General features: G+C 38.3%; 2 protein-coding genes across 3 annotated transcripts in view; one reads left to right on the plus strand and one right to left on the minus strand.

Annotated features, from left to right (window-relative positions):
* The first annotated feature begins 141 nt into the window (after positions 1 to 141).
* LOC139942301 (sorbitol dehydrogenase-like) lies at positions 142 to 6694 on the plus strand. Its single transcript, XM_071939118.1, has 9 exons — positions 142 to 420; positions 570 to 603; positions 1417 to 1581; positions 2123 to 2282; positions 2812 to 2930; positions 3080 to 3145; positions 3727 to 3902; positions 4523 to 4644; positions 5221 to 6694. The coding sequence occupies exons 1-9, from the start codon at positions 364 to 366 to the stop codon at positions 5375 to 5377; spliced, it is 1056 nt and encodes a 351-aa protein (XP_071795219.1). The 5' UTR covers positions 142 to 363; the 3' UTR covers positions 5378 to 6694.
* An 879-nt stretch (positions 6695 to 7573) lies between these two features.
* The window catches only part of LOC139942300 (3-hydroxy-3-methylglutaryl-coenzyme A reductase-like), a 31092-nt gene continuing 13175 nt past the window's right edge, over positions 7574 to 25490 (minus strand). For both annotated transcript variants that reach the window (XM_071939116.1, XM_071939115.1), the window contains exons 2-20: positions 23823 to 23997; positions 22957 to 23068; positions 20792 to 20879; positions 20440 to 20524; positions 18715 to 18820; positions 17462 to 17568; positions 16964 to 17086; positions 16502 to 16650; positions 15790 to 15956; positions 14978 to 15216; positions 14495 to 14686; positions 13998 to 14156; positions 13445 to 13530; positions 12989 to 13166; positions 12083 to 12253; positions 11813 to 11953; positions 11235 to 11393; positions 10853 to 11007; positions 7574 to 10482 (exon numbers count right to left, since the gene is read on the minus strand). In XM_071939116.1, the coding sequence (XP_071795217.1) occupies positions 10341 to 10482; positions 10853 to 11007; positions 11235 to 11393; positions 11813 to 11953; positions 12083 to 12253; positions 12989 to 13166; positions 13445 to 13530; positions 13998 to 14156; positions 14495 to 14686; positions 14978 to 15216; positions 15790 to 15956; positions 16502 to 16650; positions 16964 to 17086; positions 17462 to 17568; positions 18715 to 18820; positions 20440 to 20524; positions 20792 to 20879; positions 22957 to 23068; positions 23823 to 23984 (2721 nt within the window). In that variant the 5' untranslated portion in view covers positions 23985 to 23997 and the 3' untranslated portion in view covers positions 7574 to 10340. The remainder of the gene's footprint in view (positions 10483 to 10852; positions 11008 to 11234; positions 11394 to 11812; positions 11954 to 12082; positions 12254 to 12988; positions 13167 to 13444; positions 13531 to 13997; positions 14157 to 14494; positions 14687 to 14977; positions 15217 to 15789; positions 15957 to 16501; positions 16651 to 16963; positions 17087 to 17461; positions 17569 to 18714; positions 18821 to 20439; positions 20525 to 20791; positions 20880 to 22956; positions 23069 to 23822; positions 23998 to 25490) is intronic.

The raw sequence follows: 25490 nt of genomic DNA on the forward strand, positions 1-25490 counted from the left end.
CTTCATCATACATTGACGTATGGGATATCCTTAGCGACACACTTAATAGCAACAGCCGTAGCCATATATTGTAGCCGCTGTTTCAGCAAGACCAAAAACCACAATCACAGACTTGGAACCAAGTCTTATTTGCAGCTGGCTATAAATATGGTATAGTCCCCAAGCCCAAAAATGTAGTAACTCGTGCGTTACTTTTAAGGCAACCAGCCTAATGAGATGTAAACATTAAAAGGTGGTAGGCGGAACCCGTTACGTGTAAAAAGAGATTCTGATCATTTTCATCTGAGCCCAGAAGAGTTGCAAGATTGTTTTAAAAGCTTTGAAATTACAATCAAAGCTTGCATTTAAAAACTAACAAGAGGTATGGCTGGAACAGGAAATCTTTCGGCTGTGTTAAAAAAGAAGGGAGAGCTTGTGTTGGTAAGTACAACAATGCCCAACAAGAGTAGAACTTGAAGTTGAAATCAATTGAAAATTTAAAGGAAAAGCTAGGCAAGTCAATGGCCAATGTAAATTCAAGTGGATTTTCAATAATAATAGAAGTTTTTTTTATTTTTTACCCAACACAGGAGGATACGGCAACACCCCTACCAGAGAAAAATGGTTTGTTTCATCATTTTTGACACTCTTCTCTTACTAATTACTATTAAAACATATTTTCTCTCTTTTTTTAATTGAAGCATTGTCGGCCACTAGTACTTAGTAGTTACTGAGTCGTATTTTCTTTTATAAATTTGTAAAGTTAATAATCATAGATGCTAAACAAATGTTTGAAGTTGAATGAGAAAGATTAGCTGTTGCTAGCTTGGCATTTATATTTCCTTGGGCTGTGGGATATCTAGTTGCGTAACCCTCCTGCCGACGGCGGAGCCGAAGGTACGCCGTCGGCAGGAGGGTTACGTTATCGCAACTATGGGATATCCAATTTCCCTTAATGTGAAGATCACCCAAACTATATTATCAACAAACAATCCAACAAACAAACACCCCAACAAACAAACACCCCAACAAACAAACAAACAAAGATACCGAACACCATTTTTTTCTACTAGACCTTAATCTTATTAAAATTACCAAACAAGAGGAAGACATAATCAAAGAGCATTTAACAAGATTTCTTAAAATTTAGACCACAAAAATCAGAACTTTAGGACTCTATGGAACTACACACCACGAAAAGTAAAGTTAAATAGGAACAATTTGAAATTTTCTTTCATGAAGCAATAACTATTGATTGCCTTTGTCTTTCTCACAGAAAGAGCATTTTAACAAGATTTCTTAAAAGTAATCCACAAAAATCAGAACTAATTAGGACTCTTTATGGAACTACACACCACGAAAAGTAAAGAAATAGGAACAGTTTGAAATTTTCTTTCATGAAGCAGTAACTATCGATTGCCGTTGTCTTTCTCACAGAGATCCAAATCAAAATGCATGCAGTGGGTATCTGTGGCTCGGACGTCCACTACTTGGTCAATGGCCGTATTGGTGATTTTATCGTCAACGCCCCAATGATTCTTGGTCATGAGGCAGCGGGTGTGGTCTCAGCTCTCGGAGAGGGAGTGACTACTCTGAAAGTTGGTAAGAACAGTATAAAAAGAAAACAATTCAAAGGGAATTGCATGAACTCGAATGAAGGGGCTCTTCTAGCATGTTTGGAATTTGATGGAATTGGATTATTTAACCCTCTTACTATTTGACCAACTCAAACCTATTTTTGGGGGTGAACTGATAATGTTAAATTATGTAAGGACAAATCTGAGTCCTTCTTTTTAGCAGATGGATAAGGATTTGAGACTGTAAAGGTTTTGAAATGATTTAGGGTTGACTAAAGATAAAATGACTATAGCCTGATTTAAAACCTGTGACCTCCGATAAAACGTGCCGGCACTCTACCAACTGAGCTATCTAGCCCTATGATTTGTAAATATCTCTGTTTGAGGATGCCATTCAGAAGCAATTTCACCTGTAACTGATGTATAGTCAGGGATCACACCCAGGGATACAACCTGGTAAGTGGGAAAAGAGGGATCACCTTTAAAAGAGGTTGTGTGTGATGATTAGGCTATGAAAAATGAAAGAAATAAGTAAGATTTGAAGTAAGATTTTGTACTCTTTTTAGGTGATCGTGTGGCTATAGAGCCGGGTGTTCCATGTAGGATGTGTTCTTTCTGTAAGGAAGGACGCTACAATCTCTGTCCAGACATCGTCTTCTGTGCTACTCCTCCAGTGGACGGTTCCCTGCGTCGCTTCTACTGCCATGCTGCTGACTTCTGTTACAAGTAGGTCACATTCAAGGACCAGGAACCACTCTAATAAATCTTCTGTTTTAAACATTTATTCTTGTCGGTTAGCATCTGAGAAAACCTTTGCGATTGAACAATGTCATCGTTTTGGCGGGTTTTCTATAGAGTTGCAGGCCTGTATGCTTCATTTTTTAAAGGGCAAGGGCACCAAGGCACTGACCAGGGGCAACGGAGGCAATCGCCTTCGTTGCCTCCGTGAAGTATCAGGCCTGGAGTTGACTGGCTCAACCAAATACTTGATTGTAGCCCACACCTTGAAGTGGCATTCAGACCTTGTGTGTCTGGAGATTTGCATACAAAAATATATTAAAAAAACATTCAAGGGAACCACTCTAAATTACTAAGACATTAAAAGTATGGTACTTATTGAGACAAACTTGTTCTGAACTTTCTTGTTGATCTATGATGTCTTTCCCTTATTTCTACTTCTGAGTTCTCTTGAAGTCAAGGCACTGTTCTCTTTTGGCTTTAAAGACCTGTTGTCAAAATTCTTTTTTATTTGTAGGCTACCTGATCATGTATCCCTGGAAGAGGGTGCTCTCTTGGAACCTCTTTCTGTCGGTGTTCACGCATGTCGTAGAGCAGGCGTCAGACTCGGACACAACGTTCTTATCCTTGGGTCTGGTAAGTCACTTCTGGAGCCCTAAAGTCCATAACGCTCCTATCCTTAGTTCAAACAGATTAACATCGTACTTGATATTAACCTTAGTATAGTTTGTTTTGAATGATGACAGGGATGTTACTGTGATGCATTTCATGATCTGTTTTTCAAGGACCTATTGGATTGATGTCTTTGCTGAGTGCTAAGGCAATGGGAGCCACTCGTATTGTCATCACTGGTAAGCACAAAACATTCCTGAAATACAAAATGAATCTGTAGGCAAATTCTTCTCCTTCCAAAAATCCAATGAGGCTGTAAAAAATTAAGATTACTCAATGAATGTTGTGTCTTTGGAGCAAAGAAAAATGACAAATTGGTATCTTGGGCCCAATTTCATAGAGCTGCTTAAGCACAAATTTTGCCTAAGCAAAAAATTCATTGCTTAGTAAAATCAGATTACCGGCCAAGACTCCACTCAATTGTTATGCTAAGTAAACAACAGCTCAATACTAGTCATAAGCAATGTATATGGCATGACATTTTGCTTAAGCCTCTCTATGAAATTGGCCCCAACTGGACTGTCTGGGTTTCCCCTGGAAAAATTCTCGGGGGGGGGGGGGGGGTTTCCCTCCCACATTTAAAACTGAAATTTCCTTCCTTGTCTTCTCTTCATTGGGTTCTTGGCTATAGTATAATGATCAAGTTCGCTTTTCTGAAAGTCCTTGGCTTCACAACCAAAATTAATAAGTGAAATGAAATGAGACAGAACTTTACTATATGAAGCCCTCACCGAAAACAAATTTCTGTTTCCATTGTCAGATTTGGACCAAGGCCGTCTGGACATGGCGTCGAAGCTCGGTGCCCATCATGCATTGCGCGTGGATACGCGTGATCCTGAGGAGATGGCACGTAGAGTGGAAGAAGCGTTGGGATGTAAGCCGGACGTCAGTGTGGAGTGTAGTGGAGCAGAACCAAGCATACAGACTGGTATCTATGTAAGTAGGCAGTGTTGTGTACTCTGTGTGTGGCACAGCCTGCCGACTCGCTCAAGGGGTGGGGACTCGAATAACATCAATAGGACTAGCGGCTCATATCCATCACTCAGTGACGCTCGAGGCAATTTAACATACAGTATATTCCTGCAAGATATGAGGGACTACGTTTGAACTGAGACCTACTCCTTTCACTTAGCACCATGCAATGGTTTACATATTGCTGTAGCGCAGTATGCTGCCAATCAAACCAGGAACACCTGTGTGAACCCCTTTGTTCCCATTTAAGGGAGCACCTTTACTTTTCTCACTATCCTCTCTTTTCCATTTGGAAGTCATCTGGACTCTCTCTCTCTCAGACAATTCATTAGAACCAACCTGAGGCTTGGAGGAAAACTAGTTACAATGGCATGGGTTTGAATCCCACCACTGCCGTCATGAAGTATGAGTACGAATGTACTCGAATAGAGTAGCTGCTTTTATTTATCACATCAGCCTTGAATCCAGAGTGGAGGTTAACAATCATACACCTATACACACACAAAGTAGACCCATGTATAACACTAGTTCCCTTGTGGTAAAATGACACTCAACTAAATGCTTTCCACTTATCTTTCATATAGGCCACAAAATCCGGTGGTGTTTTGGTTCTCGTTGGATTGGGCCCACCTACTGTTAATGTTCCCATCGTCAACGCAGCAGTTAGAGAGGTGGACATTCGTGGCATTTTCAGATATGCCAACTGGTGAGTAAATAATGACGATATCTGAATTTCTAATTATAATGAAAGTTATAAGTAATAATTAGGGAGGCTCATCATCCTTTCCCTGGCAGCTGAGGAAGCTGAACTGCGAAGGAAACAGCTACAACGTGTTTGAGCTGCCGGCTTGAAAGGGCACTGCTGGCAGCTAGCCACATTTACCCATACAACCACAAAGCACGGCCTGAGATTGAAAGTGTATGAGGTGGAAAACCATAGGGCCCAGAGGAAAACCTATGTAGCATAAAGATATAGATGACAGTTTAAGAAGGTGTGGATTTTTTTTTGACATTTGCCATATGCTGAAAAAAAACCAGTTTTCACAATGTATGGATTGTTAATTGATTCAGTCGCAAAATGCAAAAAATAGTTAAAGGCCTGATGTTTCGACCCAAAACTTCAGGTTACTAAATTTAATGTTGTGTTGCTATTTAGCCTTTGAGAGAAAGACTCTGATAGGGGGAAGGGTCGAAATGTCAGGCCATTTACTATTTTTTGCATCTATACTGAAGTGCTTTTGGTTGATTCATAATTGACGTTTTGTTATTATTTATGTTGCAGCTACCCTCTGGCCCTTGAGATGATTGCGTCTGGTAAGGTGGATGCCAAACCACTCATTACTCATCACTTCCCTCTGGAGAAGACGCTGGACGCCTTTGAGACGTCTAGAACAGGAGCAGGAGGGGCTATCAAAGTTATGATACACTGTGATCAGTGAGATGAGGGGCTTCTATGACAATATAATCACATAGATACAATAACATTAAGATAAGTGAGATGTGGCAGAAATAAGAAACTTTGATGCAGATAACCATGATTACATAATGATAAATCAGTTTAGGGAAGGAGACATAATGTAAGGTGAGTAAGATGGGAACTATGGCAACATGAAGGACTGTGGGTAATCAAATTGATGATTCAATAAGATTTATGTCATGAGGCGGGAAATAATGAACTTTGATCAAGGAAGATAAGAGGTTGCTATGGAAAAACAAAGACAACAGTTTAAGATTTTTATGACAATATATATAGTAAAAGAAACATGTACAAGGGGTAGATTAAGGAGAAACAGATATCTGAAAGATAAGGGGCTACAACTGCAACACCGAGTAGATGAGCGCTTGTATCAAAATAGTTATCTTCAAGCAAACTTGACTCCTTGATTCTGGTTGGTCAATCCATAGCAACAAGAATGTTATACTAACCTATGATGCATGGCCAGTTTGCATCAAACCTTGTTCTTTTGAGCCGTTTTAAATCCGCGCATTTCGGTATTTTTAAGATATGCATCAAGTTTTCTTTTCAGATAAATTCAGATAAAACTGCTTTCAGTAAAACATAAGACCAATCTTAGTATGTATCTAACATTGTACCTTTTTAAATTAGTGTTTTTCTTGCCAATTTATTGTATAAGAATCGGATGCTTAAGAATGAGGGAAGGTCATGGGTACGAACCCTACCCGAGTATTTACCAGTGGATTTGTTTTCACAGAACTCGGGAAACCACCGAGTATACAGTGCTTAATACACATCGGTGTAAGATGTAAAAACCAAATTATAAACTTGGTGCGCTTTTTAGGGACACGCTTTTCAAAGACCAACTCGGCAGAGTTAATGATTTGGTTTTGTTTTTACAAAATTTGACATTAAATTTGAAATTATATATGCACATAAACAGTTATATTTCGATACAGTAAAAGTAAGACATTATAAAGATTCGGATCAGTACGATAGTATTTTTTTTAAATTGTTCAAGTATGAAATGGTAGGGATTTTTTTTCCTTCTGAAATCTCAGATTTAAATAAAACTTGCATGATAATAAATAATAATTATAATAATAATGGCCTCTCATAGAGTACTAAAATCTGTCAGGCATGTAGCTCATGGCACTGTACAAGCAAAATTTATAAAAATACATTAGAAAGTACAATGTATCTGTACAATATTGTATCTGTACAATATTGTCTCTATATAAGACTAACACAGGTAGAGATGCAGGGTAATCAGTTCAATGAAACAGAATTACGAAGTGAACAGATCGAGTTTTGAGTAGTTGCTTGAAAGAACTAGCGGATGAGGTTTGGCGAAGAAGAAGTAGATTGTTCCAGAGAGATAGGCCTGCGTGGGAAAAGCTGTGGTCACCTCAAGTGTGCCTTGATCGGGGAAAACCTGAAGATGATGATGATGATAGTAAAATACATCCCATGGAATATTTCTGTCTTTAATGTCATATTTGATGAGAACATAAATAAAACTAATTTCGTATGCTTTCTTCACACAAAAAACAACAAGAAATATAACAATCAAGCAAAGCATTCAAACTTTTGTTGAAACATTTATTTATAGGATTTAATTTGAATATTCTTGTAATAAAATATGAAGGTGTACAAACACCCAATCCTCCATCCCAGCTGCTATAACACAATGTCGTCCAATTATTACTTTCAGAAACATTTTCAACCGATTTGGCAAATTCAAAAATTTTCTTAAAACAACATTCAATTCTCATGCTTCAAATTAAATAGTAATAATAACAAATTCTTATATAGCGCTTTTTTTAAAAATCGTCTCAATGTGCTTTACATTAGTGCCCTGGTCATTTGGCCAATAACATCCCTTTAATCTTTCTCAGCTCCCTGGGGAGTACACAACCTGTTATGGGCAACCGCAGTGCTCCAAAGGCTTCTTTGTACACAATATCAACCTCTACCCTTGCAGGTACCCATTTATACCCCTGGATAAAGAGAAGCAATCTTACTAAAGGACACAAGTGCCATGACCGGGATTCGAACCCACACTCTGTACCCTTGTTATGTAAATACCTTTAATAGAGGTCATAGGTTAGAATCCAAACTATCAACCTGAAGCCGCAAGAAGGGAGTCTATTTAATTAAGTGCATTTAATAAAAACTAAAATGAACAAACTAAATCAGTCAAGCCAGGCTTATACTTCCAGTGAATGCAAATGCACATTTTTGGACGACACAAGTGCACAACAAATAATTTGCATCAGTCAAGTTGTGCTCGACTCCTGCGAAACATTAGCAGCGGAAAAAGGCTCTGATATCAAAACTCATATCGCATTCGCAAGAAGTACGAACAGGGCTTTAATTGGTCTTCACAAAGTAACAACATTGCTTTCCATCATTAACAAATAAAATAAAAATACTAGTTTTAACACAAAATATATATTTTAAACGCTAACGTAAAATACAAGGCTTGTCCAATGAAAGCGTAAAACACAAATCTATCGCTCTCTTTTTGTTAAACAACTAGCCATGCAGTTACATCTCACACACAAGCATGCAAACCTAAGGTTTCTGTTTCCTTTCTTTACATGACTCGGAAGAACAGGGTATTTTCTGTATCAGCACGATTACTACAAGTGAATTTTAACAACCTCAGGCTGTGCCTGAATTCTGCAGTAAGCAGCGTCATGACATTGGACCCGCTTGCCAATTTCATAAAGCTGTTTAGTAGAAAGTATTGCTAAATACTATTGATAGGGACACCAGTCACAATGCAAACCTCACTTAATTTTGGCTGGTAACCTGGGTGTAACCTGTTTCTGCTAAGCGAGTCTTTTCTGTGCTTAGCAAGTTTAAGTGCTTACAGACTTCATGAAATTGGGCTCCGATGCTTTGTCCTTGTCAGGACATAGTCTTGATTAACGATGCTCATTTTGATAACATAGGCACCAATAACGCAGCACAAATTGCTGGTGAAGAGATCTGTATCAAACTAACATCTGGATCAGATTCTTAAACTTGTCCAGTCCCTACCGAGCAAGTGGATATTGCGCCCTCTATTGGTGGCTAATACAAAAACTAGCGCCACAAATCAAGACTAGTCGGGACAAGGCAGTTCTTCCTAAGAAACGCACCTCTACGAGGAAAGTTACAATATATACAGAAACATTTCATGGGGCTTTAAGGCAATCACAAGAGCGCACAGAGGCCATAATTCGACTCCACAATTCAAATAAGAACTACCTTTTTCACAATGTACAAAACATAAACAAACAAAATAATACTTTTATGTTATTAAACATATTATACTAATGCCTATGCAATGCGAGTGTGTTTAAAGTAAACAAGCAATCAATAATATAGCTGTTTCTTATATCAAGCTTCAAGTAAAGGTGACAAATAAAAGGAAAATATTTTCAGTTTCAGCTCAATGGAATACGCGTCTTTGGTCAATTTTCTAAACCGTGGGTCGTTTCACTCTGGCAAACCACAACAACACTGGCAAACCACAACAACACTGGCAAACCACAACAACACTACCAAACTTAGTGATCAAATCAAAGCACGTTGGGTAAAAAAAAGGCATTTGCCGAGATGGCGTATGGTCAAACGAAGATGATAGCAAATTTAATTAAAATGGGAAAACAGTGACAAAGTTCATGAAATTTAGACTAATCTGACCAAAACCTTACTTCAAACAAATCCGCTTGTTTATTGTTAGGTTTTTAAAATGTGTTATGTTAAATTGTACTAAGTGTTGATCCTGGTTGAACAAGTTTAGTTTATTAAAACACTAGACAATAAAACATTGCCCAGCACCCCAAAAATCTTTGATACTGCAAAATGATTGGTTTTGATAGCTTTTGTAGATCAAGTTTTTGACCATGACATGAATCCCTACTCACTGTGAATGAAGATGTATGTAATATCATTTACCTATAGAAGTTTTAGGTTCATAAGTTGTCAAGTTTTTGAGGAAAAAAAAGTGAACAATCACAGAGCAACGTTTTCAGGAATGTGTCGCTTAAATACATTATTTTTACTAATTTCTCAAAAAACTACAGCACCTCAACAAGTAATATTTGAAGGGAAGCTTTCTATCATCATTATCTTCAAACCGTGTAAGTTTACATAAATATGTGGACATTGTGCTTTGGGTTGTCAAAAAATAGCCAAATCCTTTAATACAGTTTATCTTTACAGACCGACGTGCAGTTATTTGCCCAAGTGAAATGCACCCCTGGCCTGGGTACATTGAATATTCAAATAAGTATGTTATATATTTCCACAAATTAAACTCAATTTGTGATAATGGACATTCAAAAAAATACTGCTGGGTATATAGACTGTGCAAGTCTCACAATTTACTTCAAGGACCAAACCATTGAGTTTAGTACACAAATTAAGTTTACTACCCAAGTTCAGGCGTGACTCCCAAATAGGATTTCATTCCTTTTAAACACTGGTACAATCCTCGTCCCAGTTAGAATTTTTTTTTTCAATGTTAATTTTTACAGAATTATTTTGTATTAGATAATTAAAAAAAAATTGTATTTATGAAAAAAATGCTACGAGCATCGTTATTTTTCTAAGAATGTTGTATAAATAAAATTTAAAAAGAAGATTTGATAAACGAGCCTTCCTTGACTTGTTAATCGATACAAACAAGACTTGCACAGCCTATTACACAAAGTTCCAAGCTAAGCTCGAAACTTACTGGGAACCAGTTACAGATGTTCGAATCACATGCCATTTCGGCTGATAACCAATGTCTCATTTCATAAAGCTGGTTATGGTTAGCACACACAAATTGTAAAACAAACAAATCCACTTCAGGAAATCTAATTCTATACGACCAACAAAAAGACTGATTTGTAGCTCGGATACACACATGAAAGCTATCAGATCTGATGATCTTTAGGATTACGATGTCATGATGCGTTGCTGGTGCATGTTCCCTGTCGTTCAAACAAACGTTGGTTCTTGGAGCTCATTTTGGACGACATGTCAAGAGATTTACTGCGCTTGTGTTCGTGGATTGTTGGGAGGCTGTTTGTCACACACTGAGATGACCTGCAATGAAATCATACCAACATATAAATATAAGAATTTCTTTCATACATGACATATTTGTGAAAAAATTCCAACACTTCAGAATGTCACATTTCAAAGAACGAGAACCACAGTTAAACAAAAATTAAGGTACATGCTTTGATTTGACAAATTGAAACAAGAACCAAACTTCTTACACAAGAAATGTTTACACAGTGCAGTATTTCAGACAGACATGTCATTTAGAAAATTTGTACTGGAGTTCAGTTTCTAGACTGTAAATTACCAACTATTACTAATTAACACTAAACAATAACACTAAAGAGAGGGCGCTATACAGAAAAGAGACTTTGGAGGTTACTACAGTTTCGGCCCCTTGATTGTTTCTTACCTGTTGTGTTTAAGATGACTTTTCACCAAATGTCCAGCAGCCAGAGCCGACATGAGAGAGAGCTCACCAGCCAGGACGGATGAGCTGATGATACGAGCTAACGTACGAGCATTGCGGCCTGGTTCCTCTGGACACGCACCACGTACGCCAAGCATCTAAGATATAAAACAAAATATAAATCATCACGGTTGAAAAAGAGAAGAAACAAAATTTACTCGCATAAACTGCTTACCCACCAAATGTACCATAAATTAATAAGATATAAAACAAAATATAAATCGTCACGGTTGAAAACGAGAAGAAAAATTTACTCGCATAAACTGCTTACCAACCAAAAGCACTATAAATTAATAACTGGTTCATTCGTTAGTGTTGCACTCACCTCTAAGCAGGCAGCTTGTGGTGGCAGTATCGTCCCGCCTCCGACGGTACCAACCTCGATCGATGGCATAGTCACACTGATATAAAGATCCTCACCCAGGGGGCCTGAAGGTTCCATCAACGTCATGCAGTTGGAACTGGAAATATTCTGCGCCACATCCTACACAAATTTCACAAGATTAGGAAAAGGTAAAATTAGCATCCAAGTGCAAAATGATGTTACGTTAAACACTGTGATTTTCATACAAATTAATTTCAAGGGTGGATTAATTTAAATTTTTGGATTCCAATGTACATTGCTTTAAAATGAAAAAGAAACAAATCATTGATCTCTATTTTATTGTTTTATACGTTTGCATTGCGTACAGAATGGCGTGACGACTCTGCGATATTTTTAAAAACGTCTTTGTAAACACGTCTACATAGTAGACACATCTGGGCTGGCTTGTTTTATTCAGATTATATAAAGAGATAAATGAATGAAAACCATTCACTTTCATGGGTCCCTATAAACACTAGATTTGCACATTCTATTAAAGCTTTACTACAAAGATAGAATCCCTCTGTAAATGAACATACCTGGCCAGTGGCTATGTAGATTGCAGTGACGATGTTAGATGCGTGAGCGTTGAAGCCCCCTATGCTACCAGCCATAGCAGAACCAACAAGATTCTTACTGATATTCAACTCAACCAGGGCTGGGACGGATGTCTTTAAAACCTGAGGGTTCAACAGAAGATATTTATTAGCATTAATATTTTTCAGGATTATTACAAAGGAACTGTACTTGAACTCTTAGCAATATTTTCTATGTCCTAATCCCACAAGAATCAAGAGAATCTTGCCTACCTTTTCAATGACGTGGGCAGGGATTGTGCACTCACTGACGACAGACTTGCCCCGTCCGCTGATCCAGTTCACTGCCGCAGGCTTCTTGTCTGTGCAGAAGTTTCCGCTCAGACTCAAGATCTCAAATTTGGGGAAGTTGTCGTGAATCTTCTGCAAAGCCTTCTCTGTACCCTAAGAAAACAAATATCAGAACAAATGCTGATTATAATTGAACGCACATGAGAACACGGAGCCTGGAGCCTGAGCTGGAGCCTAAGCCGAGGTTTGACAAAGGCCCAATGTAACCAAGCAAAGGCTGGAAGAGCAAATAGTCTGGTTCTTTTTGTTGTACCATGTAAATTTGCAATCATTATTGCTATTTGATACAGGGAACATGACCGTGACAGAGGCAGCAGGGTAAAGGTATATCAGGCCGTGTCCGAATTTTGGCTACGGCTGCAGCTATGACAGTTGCCAGGATTGTTGCTAAGGGTGTCTTATACTTCAATGCATGATGTCACGGCGATCCGGCCGTAGCCGTAGCCGCCAATTCGGATCCGGCCTAAGGCTGTGTCCGAATTAGTGGCTACGGCTACAACTTCACTAGATTTCTGCGTCATCATGCATTGAAGTATAGGATGCCCTTGGGAACACCCTTAGCAACAGCCTTAGCCATAGCCGCCCAATCGGATATGGCCTAAGGCTCGCTGGTTAACAACTCAACCTTTTTAACAGATTTTTGTGTCTTCTGTTTTTTCCCTATCTATGTAGCAGGAACAAACCAAAGAGTTGGATACAGGGAACATAATAAAGATGGTGGCAGCATGATAATGGTATGTAGGTCTCACTGATTAACAACACAACTTTTCTACTAGACTTTTCTTTTTCTCCTAATCATGTAGCAGGAAAAAACCAAAAGACACTCACCTTGGACAGCATGTTCATGCCCATAGCATCTCCAGTCTTAGCCTGGAATCTCAGAAACATGTGTCTGCCGGCCAGGCTACTCTGGATTCCAGTCAGACGAGCGAAGCGACTCGTAGAATCAAAGGCCTCCTTCACGGCGGCAAAGTTGTCTTTATCCTCAAGCCACAGTTTGACCTCACTGGGTGGAAACAAAGAAAGATGGAGAGAGGTCAAGTTTATTCACAAAACGAGGGTCAAGTTTTAGTGCAGCGCCAGAAACTTCAGCTGGACCACAATTTCATAGAGATGCTTAAGCAGAAAATATTACTTAATAGTTTCCTGCTTACTCTTCAGCAGATTAGTCTTAACTCTTTGTGATATCCAAACGGATCCTAATTATAATGTTTAGTACTTTAAGGAATCTGAAGAAGTTGCTTATCTCATCAAATTGAGGGATTGAGAAACTGTTCGGCTTACCTAGCTTCCTTTGCAGATGGCATTCTTGCAACTGGTCCTCTTGTCATGCCATCAGCAACCACTGTACTAGTCACTCCACCAGCAGCCTGGTTCAAACAAAATACAACATACATTACAACATCAAATTAAATTTCTGGTGGTTAGGTCATCGGAGTGTGGGTACACTTGTGTCCTCGAACAAGATGCTTTAATATAATTGCATCTCTTCACCCAGGGGTAAAAACTGGTACCTGTGAAGGGTAAGAGGTTGAAAAAGCCTTCTGAGCGCCACATTATTTTTAATTTTTAAGTGACATGCTGTAAACTGGCCAACCATCATCAATAAGATTTTTAACATTGCTTACATGCTATATGCAATATCCAAAATGCAAAATGACAACATTAAAGGCACTATATCATTTATCAATGTGTAAGGTATATAACAATGTCACTGAACAATCAGTACAAGAATTTGTTTTCACGTTTTTAAGGAAGATGCCACATTCATGACATCTCGAGGAAACCAATACTACAAAAAAATGTACTAAATGACCTTTAACCCCTGACCCCTTACCATTATAGCTCTACATCCTCTGTTGGTACTAGCGACCAGACATCCTTCTGTTGTTCCCATGGGAACCATGTACTCTTCGCCGTTCATCAGGAGGGGTCCAGCCACACCCACAGGCAGGGGCATGTATCCGATAACGTTCTCACAACAGGCTCCCATGACCTGAATAAAAAGGTGGGGAAATAAAATAAAAAATAGGAAATGCTAACCTTCTCTAATGTAACAAAACAAAATAAATTGCTTTGGGGTTGAAACAAAGAAAATTTACAAGAGCGGAATTTGAACCAACAACCTAATTTCTAACAATGTTTCATAGTGTCAACAGCTCTCCAGTGCTCTTTTCTAAGAAAGTTTTGTATGGTCATTCATTTGTTGAGTAATTACTAAAGTGATACCCTCCCTTTAAAAAGGGGAAAAAACTGGTGTCCCCTCAACGTTAATTGCTTCAAATAATTCTCAATCATTTCATTCAAAATGAACGGCTAAATTTATGAACTTACGTATGAATACTGGTAGTTTGTGTAAGGTAGATCGCTCAAGGCCCACGCCTTAGGAAGCATGGGACTGTAGATTTGTCTTCGGATGGCCACGCCCCTCTCCGGGTCTTGGAGGATGTCCTCCAGCTTGTAAGATGGAATGTGTTTACTGGCTACCAGAATCCTGACCTCTTCGTCCGTCAGATCGGTCATTTCCTAAAGGAATATTGAAGGAAAATTGTTTAAAAATCAAAGTGTTTTTGAAGAGTCGGCTGAAACTAGGATCGACATTTTAGAAAGGTATATTGGAAAGTTGGTATTTCTCCCTGTTGGAACAGACAGGGTTTGGATTTCAAATAGCTTTTAAAAACAGTGTCAACAGCACTATCATCAGCTCTCCACTGCTCATACTACCATGTTGGTTTTTATGTTTACAACTATGTTGATTTTTTTAGCAATAGTGACCAGTATCTTTAACAATCAAGATGATGTCTTAAGTAACCTCACCCCTGAATTCAGTATGGTCACACACTCTGGCAGCGATCTTGGTGCTCTGGGCATAACTGGTGAGCTGCAGCGAGACCCCTCCTCACGAGGACTCTCATTGTCGTCTGCAACGCTCTCCGAGTCTGAGTCTTTCTCACCGACAGTGAAGAGTGCTTTGGTAGCGAATCGTACAGGGTCTGTCTGCACGCTAATGGTGGCAAACTTCTTCATTGGGGGGACTTCCTCAACTCTTGGCTCTTCTGTAAGAAAAAAGCAGGGGTAAAAGTCATTGCTAATTGCTGACAAGAAAGACCAAAAGTAGAGTCTAATTTTGAGGAGGTATGGTAAAATGGTGGGCATTTCTGGCATTTGGTAACCTCTATTCGTAAGATTTTACAGAGTCTTACCAACAGTGTACCCAGCTCTAGAGAAGAAGATCAAAGAGAACGATTTGTATATGCAGAATATATTACAACTAATTTTCTTCAACGGCAAACTTTAAAAGTCTGAAGTGTCATAGGTTTTTTGTAAGACTCTGTGAATCAACAGAAATACAAAACTACAGGTTTGGACACATTGTTGAATACTTGCTTTTCCCGTTGGTAAATGCTTTACTTCTTTCAAGAAGCATCAAGGCTCACAGGAGATTTTGAGAAAATCATGAAATCAGGAAAAAACCTGAGCAAGAAGTCACACTCCTGAGAAATATTAATCACAGAAGTGCTTTGGGCAAACTGAAAAAAAAAAAAAAAAAACAAGAAAAAAAAAAAGAGGGGGAAAAAATCACAAGCTTCAAACCAACATTGCTATAAAATCTTGAATAAATCACACACCTTCTTTGGTTTTTGGCTCTTTTGTTACAACAGCTGCTTTGGTTTCTTTCTCAGTTGTTTCTACTTCAGTCATTTCACTTTCCACTCTGTCAATAAAGATGTACTTGATGGCAAGAATTGCTGCCAGCACCAACACTCCAATCTGGTCCAATCCAAGGCTTCCGAACCTAGGAGAACGAAACAATTCAATGAATACCGGAAGATTAAAAATTTAGAATTTTTTTTTTGTTAAAGAGTTTCAAATATTTTGAAATAATCCGTATTGCTGGTTGGTCTATTAGTACAATTGTCAGCAGTTGACAAAAAAATCATATTCTAAAGGGGAAAATTTGTTTGTTGGAACGGTAAAAACCTACAAATGAATTCACAAAAACTTTACACAACTGCTGCGTAAGTCCACTTGCGCAACATCATTTATTGTGTACCACTGAAACACAAGAAATCTTGCACAAGTGGACTTCATGCAGTTGTGTAAATAACTTGGTGATTAGCTTTACCAAGGAATGTTATAGGCTGCTGAAAAAAACTAAAAAACACCTGAACTGTGAGCGCAAAGCGCCAAAGCTTGCGAGCAAAACGCGCAAAGATTTCTACACATTAATCTGTGGCTTTAAAAGCCCTACTCTGCAACCTTGGGTGTTCTGTATAGTATGATTTTTTTGCAAGAATGCGGCAAAAAAAAAATTAGGGTGAAAACGTAAAAATTTCTTACCTCGTCAGGTTGAACTGCCAGAGCGGCATCTCAGGTTCAATCTTCCTTGAGAATTGAGACATCGTAGAGAGATGACTGATCCCAGTCTTAGTGGATTCCTCTGCCTTCATCAGATGGCTGTGCACATGAACCAACAACAACCCCACGGACTGGAACAGAAATCACATCAAAGAGTGATTAAGTCCACTTTTAAGGCATCTTTACCTTTCATCACAAGATTTGCCCTATTGGCAGCCATCGCAACAATGTTAACTAAGTACAATTTTAGCTGGTAATAACTGTGTCCGCTAAACAAGATTTCTCTGTGCTTAGCAAGTATTTGTGCTTACTGGCTTTGTGTAATTAGGACAATGATTTAGAAAGCTTTGAGTATACCAAGTTTAACCCACTGGATAACCAAAAAACCATAACCATCTATCAAATCAATATTATCTATCCCTATTGCATAAAAACACCACTCACCATGATGACCTTTACCCTCTGCACCACCGGGTTAGGTTTCTTGTCTTCCTCTTCCTGTAGCACCTCAGTGAACTGACCCAACTGCCAGACTGGACGGCCAACAGGGTTGTTGTTATTGGAAAGCTGCATTGAGGAAACACACATTTGTAATGTCTTCAGAAAATATAGACTACCTTCTGTTGATTCCTTCTTAAGAACCAAACACAACTTTATATTTGTATGGCCTTAATGTTTTGCTGTTAACGGATGTTTCAGAGTATGTTTAATCAAAGTAATGTTTGGTTTTTCACATCATTATTTGGATACCTTGAAAACTAGCGGTACAGCATTTCTTCTGCCTGACAAGTAAAAAAATTGACTGGACAAACATTTCAAAAAGATTTCTTCTGATGTACCTACTCACAAACATCACTGATAAATTTCCACACAATCAGACTTTGAGTAAAAGTAAATGTAAAATTATGACATTTCGTACAACAAAATAAAAAATTTGTTTACCTCAAGGACAAGTGAAAGGCATGCTGGGAAGAAGGTCATGAAGACGACAAAATTAGCGATCACAGAGAGACATCCAAAGCAGCACATCTCCTCCAATTTGGGGATTCCTAAAAGAAAAAGGAAAAATCGCATTAATTACCTTCATCAAATTTTAAACATGAACGTTTTATCACAGGGTTATATCCAGTGAGTGAGTGAAGTCTTAAAACACAGCTCAAGATAGTAGCACATGGTGACATTTTATTTGCTTAATCCAGCCATTTTGTTTTTGCTTGTACTGTTTTTTGTACCTATGTCATTGCATTGTTTGTTTGTATGTAAGTTGCTCCGATCTTTGTGGGGCGCTATATAAATGCTTACATTAATACTATTACTATTATTGTTATTAATCAAACTGAAGCTCTTATGGCTGAATCAATGGTGCATTGGTTCAACTTCCTTGCGTAACATTTAAGTCCTTAGGAAAGAATTAAAGGCACTGGACACTATTGGTAATTACTCAAAATATATATTAGCATAAAAACTTATTTGGTAACGAATAACAGAAAGCTGTTGATAGTATAAAAGATTGTGAGAAACGACTCCCTCTGAAGTAATGTAGTTTTTGAGAAAGAGGTCCTTTCTCACTGAAATACTTGAATCTGAGGAAGACATCATGCCTGAAACTTTTTCTAAGGCATCTGAAAGCACACAAATTTGTGCGACAAGGGTGTGTTTTCATTCATTAGTTTCTTGCAAATTTTTACACACTTGTTATTTTGTGCTTTAGGTTGGGGTACACCAAGTGAGAACACTAGTCTTTGATGAAAGGTGTTGAGTGCCTTAAAAGGCAGTGGACACTATTGGTAATTACTCAAAATAGTTATTAATATAAAACCTTACTTGGTAATGAGTAATGGGGATAGGTTGATAGCATAAAACATTGTGAGAAACGGCTCCCTCTGCAGTGGCGTAGTTTTCGAGAAAGAAGTAATTTTCCACGAATTTGATTTCGAGACCTCAAGTTTAAAATTTGAGGTCACGAAATCAAGCATCTGAAAGCACACAACTTCGTGTGACAAGGGTGTTTTTTTCTATCATAGTTATCTCGCAACTCCGACGACCAATCGAGCTCAGATTTTCACAGGTTTGTTATTTTATGCATATGTTGAGATACACTAAGTGAGAAGACTGGTCTTTGACAATTACCATTAGTGTCCACTGTCCTTAAAGAGACATGTTGCCTTGGATTAGGATAAGTTTGAAAAGCTTACCTGATAGTGTCCCCACACCTATGACTAGACTCATAACCAAGGCATCCAGGGAGATATTAGGACCAAGTACTGCCATACCCTGAGCTATGTTCTCTGGAACCTCTCGCTGTGAAAAAAAATAATCAGAGACTAAATTAACTAACAAGAAAATGAAGCCAATTATGTCACAAGGGACAGCACAGGCCTTATACTTCACGGAAGAAACAAAGGCAATTGTCCCCCTGCCCCCGATTATTGCCTTGGTGCCCTTGAAATGCTCCAGTAGGAATTTACAACTTCCTCATAGGGTGCCCTTTAAGAGAAAATGACTTGGTGCCCTTGCCCTTTCAAAAACGAACGATACAGGCCTGAAAGCATATGGTCCAGTTAACCACACTTCACCCAAGGCCTAAGTTCAACAACAAAAAGTAGGCACAACAAAATTCTTTTTACCATACACAAGATTTCCAACTAAAGTAATATTATACCTTTTCCCAAATTTATTGTTTGCTGTTTGTATATATTTTCATATTAATAATTAATTTGTATTGCTCTTGCTTAGAGTGTATCTTTACAAGCCGCTGAGATCTTGATGGAATGGAGGTATAAAAGTATGTTGTATGTAATGTCATGTGTTTAAGGTTTATCACTGGTATCCTGCTAATCCTAGCAAAATGTTCCTCTCTCCACTTGACTGCTTCTTGTACACCAGTGTATCTGTTTGTGTTGCATTGTCATTTAGCCTTTGAGAAATGGTCTGCCACATCAAATGCCATGCCTGAAACTTTTTTTGTGGCAGAAAATAGACACGCAATATGTTCTGCTTAAGCAGCTCTTTGAAACTGACCCCAGGTATTTGTCTTTTAAATTAACAAATTTAAGTCGTATACTTGGCACAGATATTTTCATGGAGTCTTAAATACGAGGTCAAATGTTTATATAATAAAACTGAATATATGCTGGCACTGCTGGTATCCTGCAAAATACACCCACGTAAAAGCATCCTTGGCTGTTCAGCAGAAAATACTTTTGAGGGTACCAGTCACAATAATCCAAATATAATGTATTTTTTGGCTGGTTTTTCTGCTAAGCAATAATTTGTCCGTACTTAGCAAGTTTTTGTGCTTACACATGCGTTCATGAAACTAGGCCCTGCTTGAGGCAAGGGTTTCTTGGACTGAATTTAAGTGGTGCATCTCAGCTATTTTTCCTCATAGTTAAATTGTTCAATTTGTTACTGTAACTTTTTGATACATTGTGGTGCTTTTAAACTTGTGCAAGCAATGTAGCTTCTTCTTTTTGGAGATTAATAATAATAACCGTATTTATAACGCGCCTTTTGCCAAAGGATGCAAAGCGCCAGGTATTATTACTGCAAGGAGTGGGGCGAATTTTGAGATATAAGATCTAATCCTTAAGCACCATGTAATGGTTTACAAGGTGCTGTGGCGCAATATGCTGCCAATCCAGCCAGGAACACCGGGGCGAACCCCTTCTCTTGTCGATAAGTGCACTGGGTTCTTTTACATGCGTTTACACAACACATGGGACCAACGGCTTTACGTCCCATCCGAAGGACGAAGCAATGGTTATGTGTCTTGCTTAAGGACAAGTGTCACGGCTTGGGATTCGAACCCACACTCTGCTGATCAGAAACACCAGAGTTGGAATTTGGTGCTCTTAACCGCTCGGCCACGACACTCCCACGATTAATAAAGTTCCTTATGTCTTATTCATCACACTCACCTGTGAATCACTGCTCAATGCAAACTTGGTCAAGGCACTGGCTTTAGTCAGGTCAATCAGAAGAAAGAAAAATGGTAGCGCTTCACTGAGGAGACAAAGAGAAAAACCAGTGTTAATGTTCCATCCTGAAGCTCTTTATACAATCTGGCTCAGAACACGCAGGAAAACTCCCTGTTTATCAGCTTATAAATGATCAGTTAAACAGTTTTAGGTAAAAAAAAAGGGACTTCACTATTTTATTGTTATCAAGTGCCATGTTTCCCCCCTGAATTAGTGATTTAGTCTGGCCCCATTTTGTTGGAACAAGATTTCATATGCTATTGCACATACATGTACAGGGTACTTGACTTACTTGAGTCCAGTTAGTTCTACACCAAACAGATGAATGACGGCACTGCTGAATACAAAGCTGGAGAAGATGGTGAAGAGACCAGCAATCCCTGCAACACGCCAATAACCCAAAAAGGAATAAAATTTAAACTCAAATCTCACACTTACTTCCATACTTCATGAACATTTCAAAATAGTATAGCCAACACAATAATTATTATAAAGAAGATAAACAATGTATCCTGAGCCCAATATTCCATACAATTTTTCTGTTAAGCATGTCTAAGCAAGACACCAGTTATAATTGGTGTCCAATAAGTGTTTCAGCCAGTAACCTTATTCTGGTAAGCATAACTTTGTTGTGCTTAGCAACCTTTTTGTTCTTAATAAGCAACTCTATGAAATTCCACATCGACCTGAGATTGGAATCACAGTACTCTTTTCATAATAGCAAACCGTACCAATGGTGTCACTCTTGCTCGGAAGACCCCCCCCCCCCCGGAAAATAAATAAATAAATAAATAAAATTTAAAAAAACAAGGGATTAAGATTCACCATGCCACTTATTGAACACAGTGCAGTGGGCTAAAGTTGCCTATTGTTAAGGAAAAAGGGTTTTAACAAAACAGGCTGAATTCTCTCGATTTACTATTTTTACTTACAATTTAAAAAAAGGATGGGCTGAGTTCTCTTGATTAACTATTTTTACTTAAAACTAAAAACCAGGGGTGGGCTGAGTTCTCTTGATCTACTATTTTTACTTTAAACAAACAAACAGGGGTGGGTCGAGTTCTCTTGATCTACTATTTTTACTTTAAACAAACAAACAGGGTGGGCTGAATTCTCTTGATTCAGATTAATTTTGCTGAACCATCCTCAGTCCATCCATGAACCAAATTAAATCTATTTTAACGCATTCTTGAAAACAAAGAGTCACTTTAACAAAAGATAAAATCAACAATCAGATGCTTCAAGTCTTATCTTGCAAAATATAAGTAGTTGATATCATTTTGACCTTATATACAAATATAGAACATTTCAAACGCTATATTCTACTTTGTTCCATTTATATAACCTTCGCTATTTTAAAAAGATTGTTGAACATTTTCGCAATGTTATCGATAGAGCTATTCTTATTCAGTGTTGCTTATCAGCGAAGCTCAAAAGTCAAGTCCAACAAACAAAAGGAGTCTGTAATAATTGAACGAGCCATTTAAAGCAAATAGCGTCAATGCAGATGTTTTAAAAGATATGATACTTTCAGGCCTGTATGCTTCTTTTTGTAAAGAGCAAGGGCGCCAAGGCATTTTCTCCTTAGTTAAGGGCACCCTTATAAGGAAATTGTGAATTTCTACAAGAACATTTCAAGGGCACCAAGGCAATGACCAGGGGGCATCATTGCCTCCGTAAAGTATCGGTCTCATACTTTTAAATATCAACCTGTCTGTAGTAAGAAAAAATAACAAACAAAAAATAGTCTGTAATAGTTGTATCATGGGCTTTTACGAAAATAGCAACAAGTCAGGTGTTTTAAGAAATGATACTTTAACACAAATACAATTTCTAAAATAGAAACATTTACTGATAATTTGTGAACAGATAAAAGTAAATATCAAAATATTAATAGCTTATCAGGCCTGAAAAGTAGGAACCAATTTACAAACAAAAAGGGACTGTTATAGTCGTATGAGCAACCCGCAAATAGAAACAAGGCGGGTGTTCTTAAAGAATGATACTTAAAAGAAAATAAACATCTCTAAAGTATAAATTTGGGGTAAAACCAAAATTCATATTTTTTATCCCTGATGTAAATTTCCATGAATTAAATCTCTAAAATAGAATTTTTTTCTGATAACTTGTGAACAGATAAACAAAATATTCCTAGCTATCCTACACTTTGAAGAGGAACCAAGGCCAAGACCAACAGAGGCCATGGCCTTTGTGGCCTTCATGCCCTCCCTGAAATCCAGGCCAGGGGTGGGTTTCACAAAGGTAGTCCTAACTTAGGACTAGTCCTAGGCAATGCTAAGAGATAGGACCAGTCCTAAGCTAGGATGAGTTACTGGTCCTAACTTGGGACCAGTCCTATCTCTTAGCATTGCCTAGGACTAGTCCTAAGTTAGGACTACCTTGGTGAAATCCACCCCAGGACTACTTAAAATTTACAACCAAAACGCAATAACTTACCGAGGATATATTTTGATCCGACCATCCTAAGCTTGTGGAATTGCATGTAAATATAGAAGACAGCCATTGCATTGGCTAACGTTACAACAAGCACATCTGATGACAGCATATCCTGAATAGTAATGGTTGAAAACATTAGAAATTTGTTAAATTACAACAAAACAAGGCGATTGTGATCGATGTCACCATTTTAGCAATTGATGACATTTTTACAGCGTTTGCATCTTGCAATCTCAGGGAGATTTTGTACAACAATCAGGGAGATTTTTCGAGTAACATTCAACATAATAGGGACAAAGGTTTTCATATTCCGGGAGGTTGGTCAAATTTGTTCCTTGGAACATGGAAAGATTGGTTTATATTCAGGGAACTTAGTTGGCAGCTCTGCATTTTACCATTCAACTTGAAATATAAATGGCTTTTGTATCTAGTTGGAATAACATTTTGAGTGACATCAATTCATTCTGAGGATGTATAGATTGTACAAAAAGTGGTTCATTCATCGTCGTTTTCTTTTTTTCTTTGAATGATCAACTTTGATGTTTATATAGTTTGACACTTGATGACATCATCGTGACATCATGTAAACTCTGACCCCTTTTGAAGTTTTCAACCCTTCAGTTTCAATCTTGAGTTAATGTCTATTGGAAACATTTGAAGGAGCATCAAGGCCACAAACCAGGGCAATAGAGGGCATGGCCTGTTCCCCCCCCCCCCAAAAAAAAAAAAAAATGGTTTAAGAAACTCTTTTCACTTAATCACCCAGATGGGGCAGGACAAATTGCAGGAATCCAAGCATGAAGCAGTTAGGTTTATGGCTTTTTGAAAACACACTACACACTGCATTAATAATGATCCATGTATACCTGTGTCTCTGTGCAGTGATAGTTCCATCCGCACACCTTCGGTAGACTGGTGAAGTAGTCCATTGACAGCAAACAGATAGTAAAAGTCAGGGTACCGACAATCACCTCCCACGGGTGGGCGGAGCAAAAGTGCCCGTAGGCACGGAAGACATGACCCAGCATCTTCTTAACACTCCTGGAAAAGTCAATAAATTTTATGTTCAGTTCAGTTTAATAGATTTTGATGCTTCAATTTTCATGGTTTGTAAACCATGATTTTCATGCTTCAATTTTCAGGGTTAATAAACCATGTTTTAAAGATGCCTCAATTTTCATGGTTTATACATGAACCATGATTTGCAAATGTTTATTGCATGTTCTTGGTTTGTAAACCATAAACTTCAAATGTAAACCATAAAAAGGATTTGGCAACACTTTTTATGGTTTACATCTATTGCAATAAACCATGGTGAAAACTGTCCATACATATTAAAATTGCTAGACAACTAATTGCAGAGATGCAACCAGGGGTTGAAAAAAAAAATCTGAAAAATTTTGTGGTGACGTTTTGGACACTTAATGCAGTAAACCACCCCAACCTCGCAGCCAGAAATAGGGACAAACCTTGACTGATTTGTTGCGGTCGCCGTAGGTGAACATACGGAATCTGTATATTTGACTAGTTTTGGGGTCAAACAAACTTTGGGTCGCACAAGCCCAATTGTAACATTAATGCAAAAAAAACTCAAAACGTAAAAAAAAAAAATTAAACAATTTTTTTTTTTTTGTGGACAATCTTACCCGCTAATGTCTGCCCTTAAAAAAACTTTTTTTCGTCAACAGCCATTTTCATGGGTTTATGATTTGAAGATCGGTTGTGTAAAAAACTTATTTTGTGATAAAAATGTTCGGTCAGCAACGCACACTTGGAAATAGCGCGGAGGTAGAAATACATGTACAGATATAGGCTGATTTAAATCGGAAAAGTTGCATCTCTGTAATTGACAAACGACGTCCCATACATCTCTGCCCAGTTTCATCAAACCGAGTAAGCAGAAAATGCTGCTTAGCAAAAAATGAGCAGGACACCAGTCACAATTGGTGTAACATGCTCGCTACCCATGGTGGTGAGGCTGCAACCAACCATGTCATCAGCAAATCTCCATAAATGCTGCAAGGAACAATAGACTCCCACACAGACAAAATCATCCCCTGCCCCTTATGCAACCTTCTCTCTTTCAATATATCTACAGTGTACTTGTACTACTTTGGAATGAATCAAAACAACTGTTATTTTTATAACAACTTGCTGGTTGATTAAAACAACGGTTAAGGTAAATACCGGAATAGGCGACGACCAGTAAATCTGGTCGAGTCGTAACATTTTTATGGTTTCCGGGTTAGGGTGAAGGAGTGCTACATTATTAGCCTGTCAAAAAAAGGTACCAGCAAGAATACAGAGACAGAGGAACCTTTCTATATTCTGCAGTTTGACGGTCAATGATTCATGGACTTTTCTGCCCGGATGGGGGCGTCAAAGTCCTTCACGATGACTTGGGCCAGGAAGGCCCCATCTAGCGATTTCTGTTACAGCGCCCTCTCTACAAGACTGCAGGGCTTGTAACAGAAGGCTGGTTCATACTTCCTGCCAATACGAGTGCAACGCGAATTTGATATGAATTTGACGTC

Source organism: Asterias amurensis, chromosome 9 (assembly GCF_032118995.1).
Source record: "Asterias amurensis chromosome 9, ASM3211899v1".
Classification (NCBI taxonomy): Eukaryota; Metazoa; Echinodermata; class Asteroidea; order Forcipulatida; family Asteriidae; genus Asterias; species Asterias amurensis.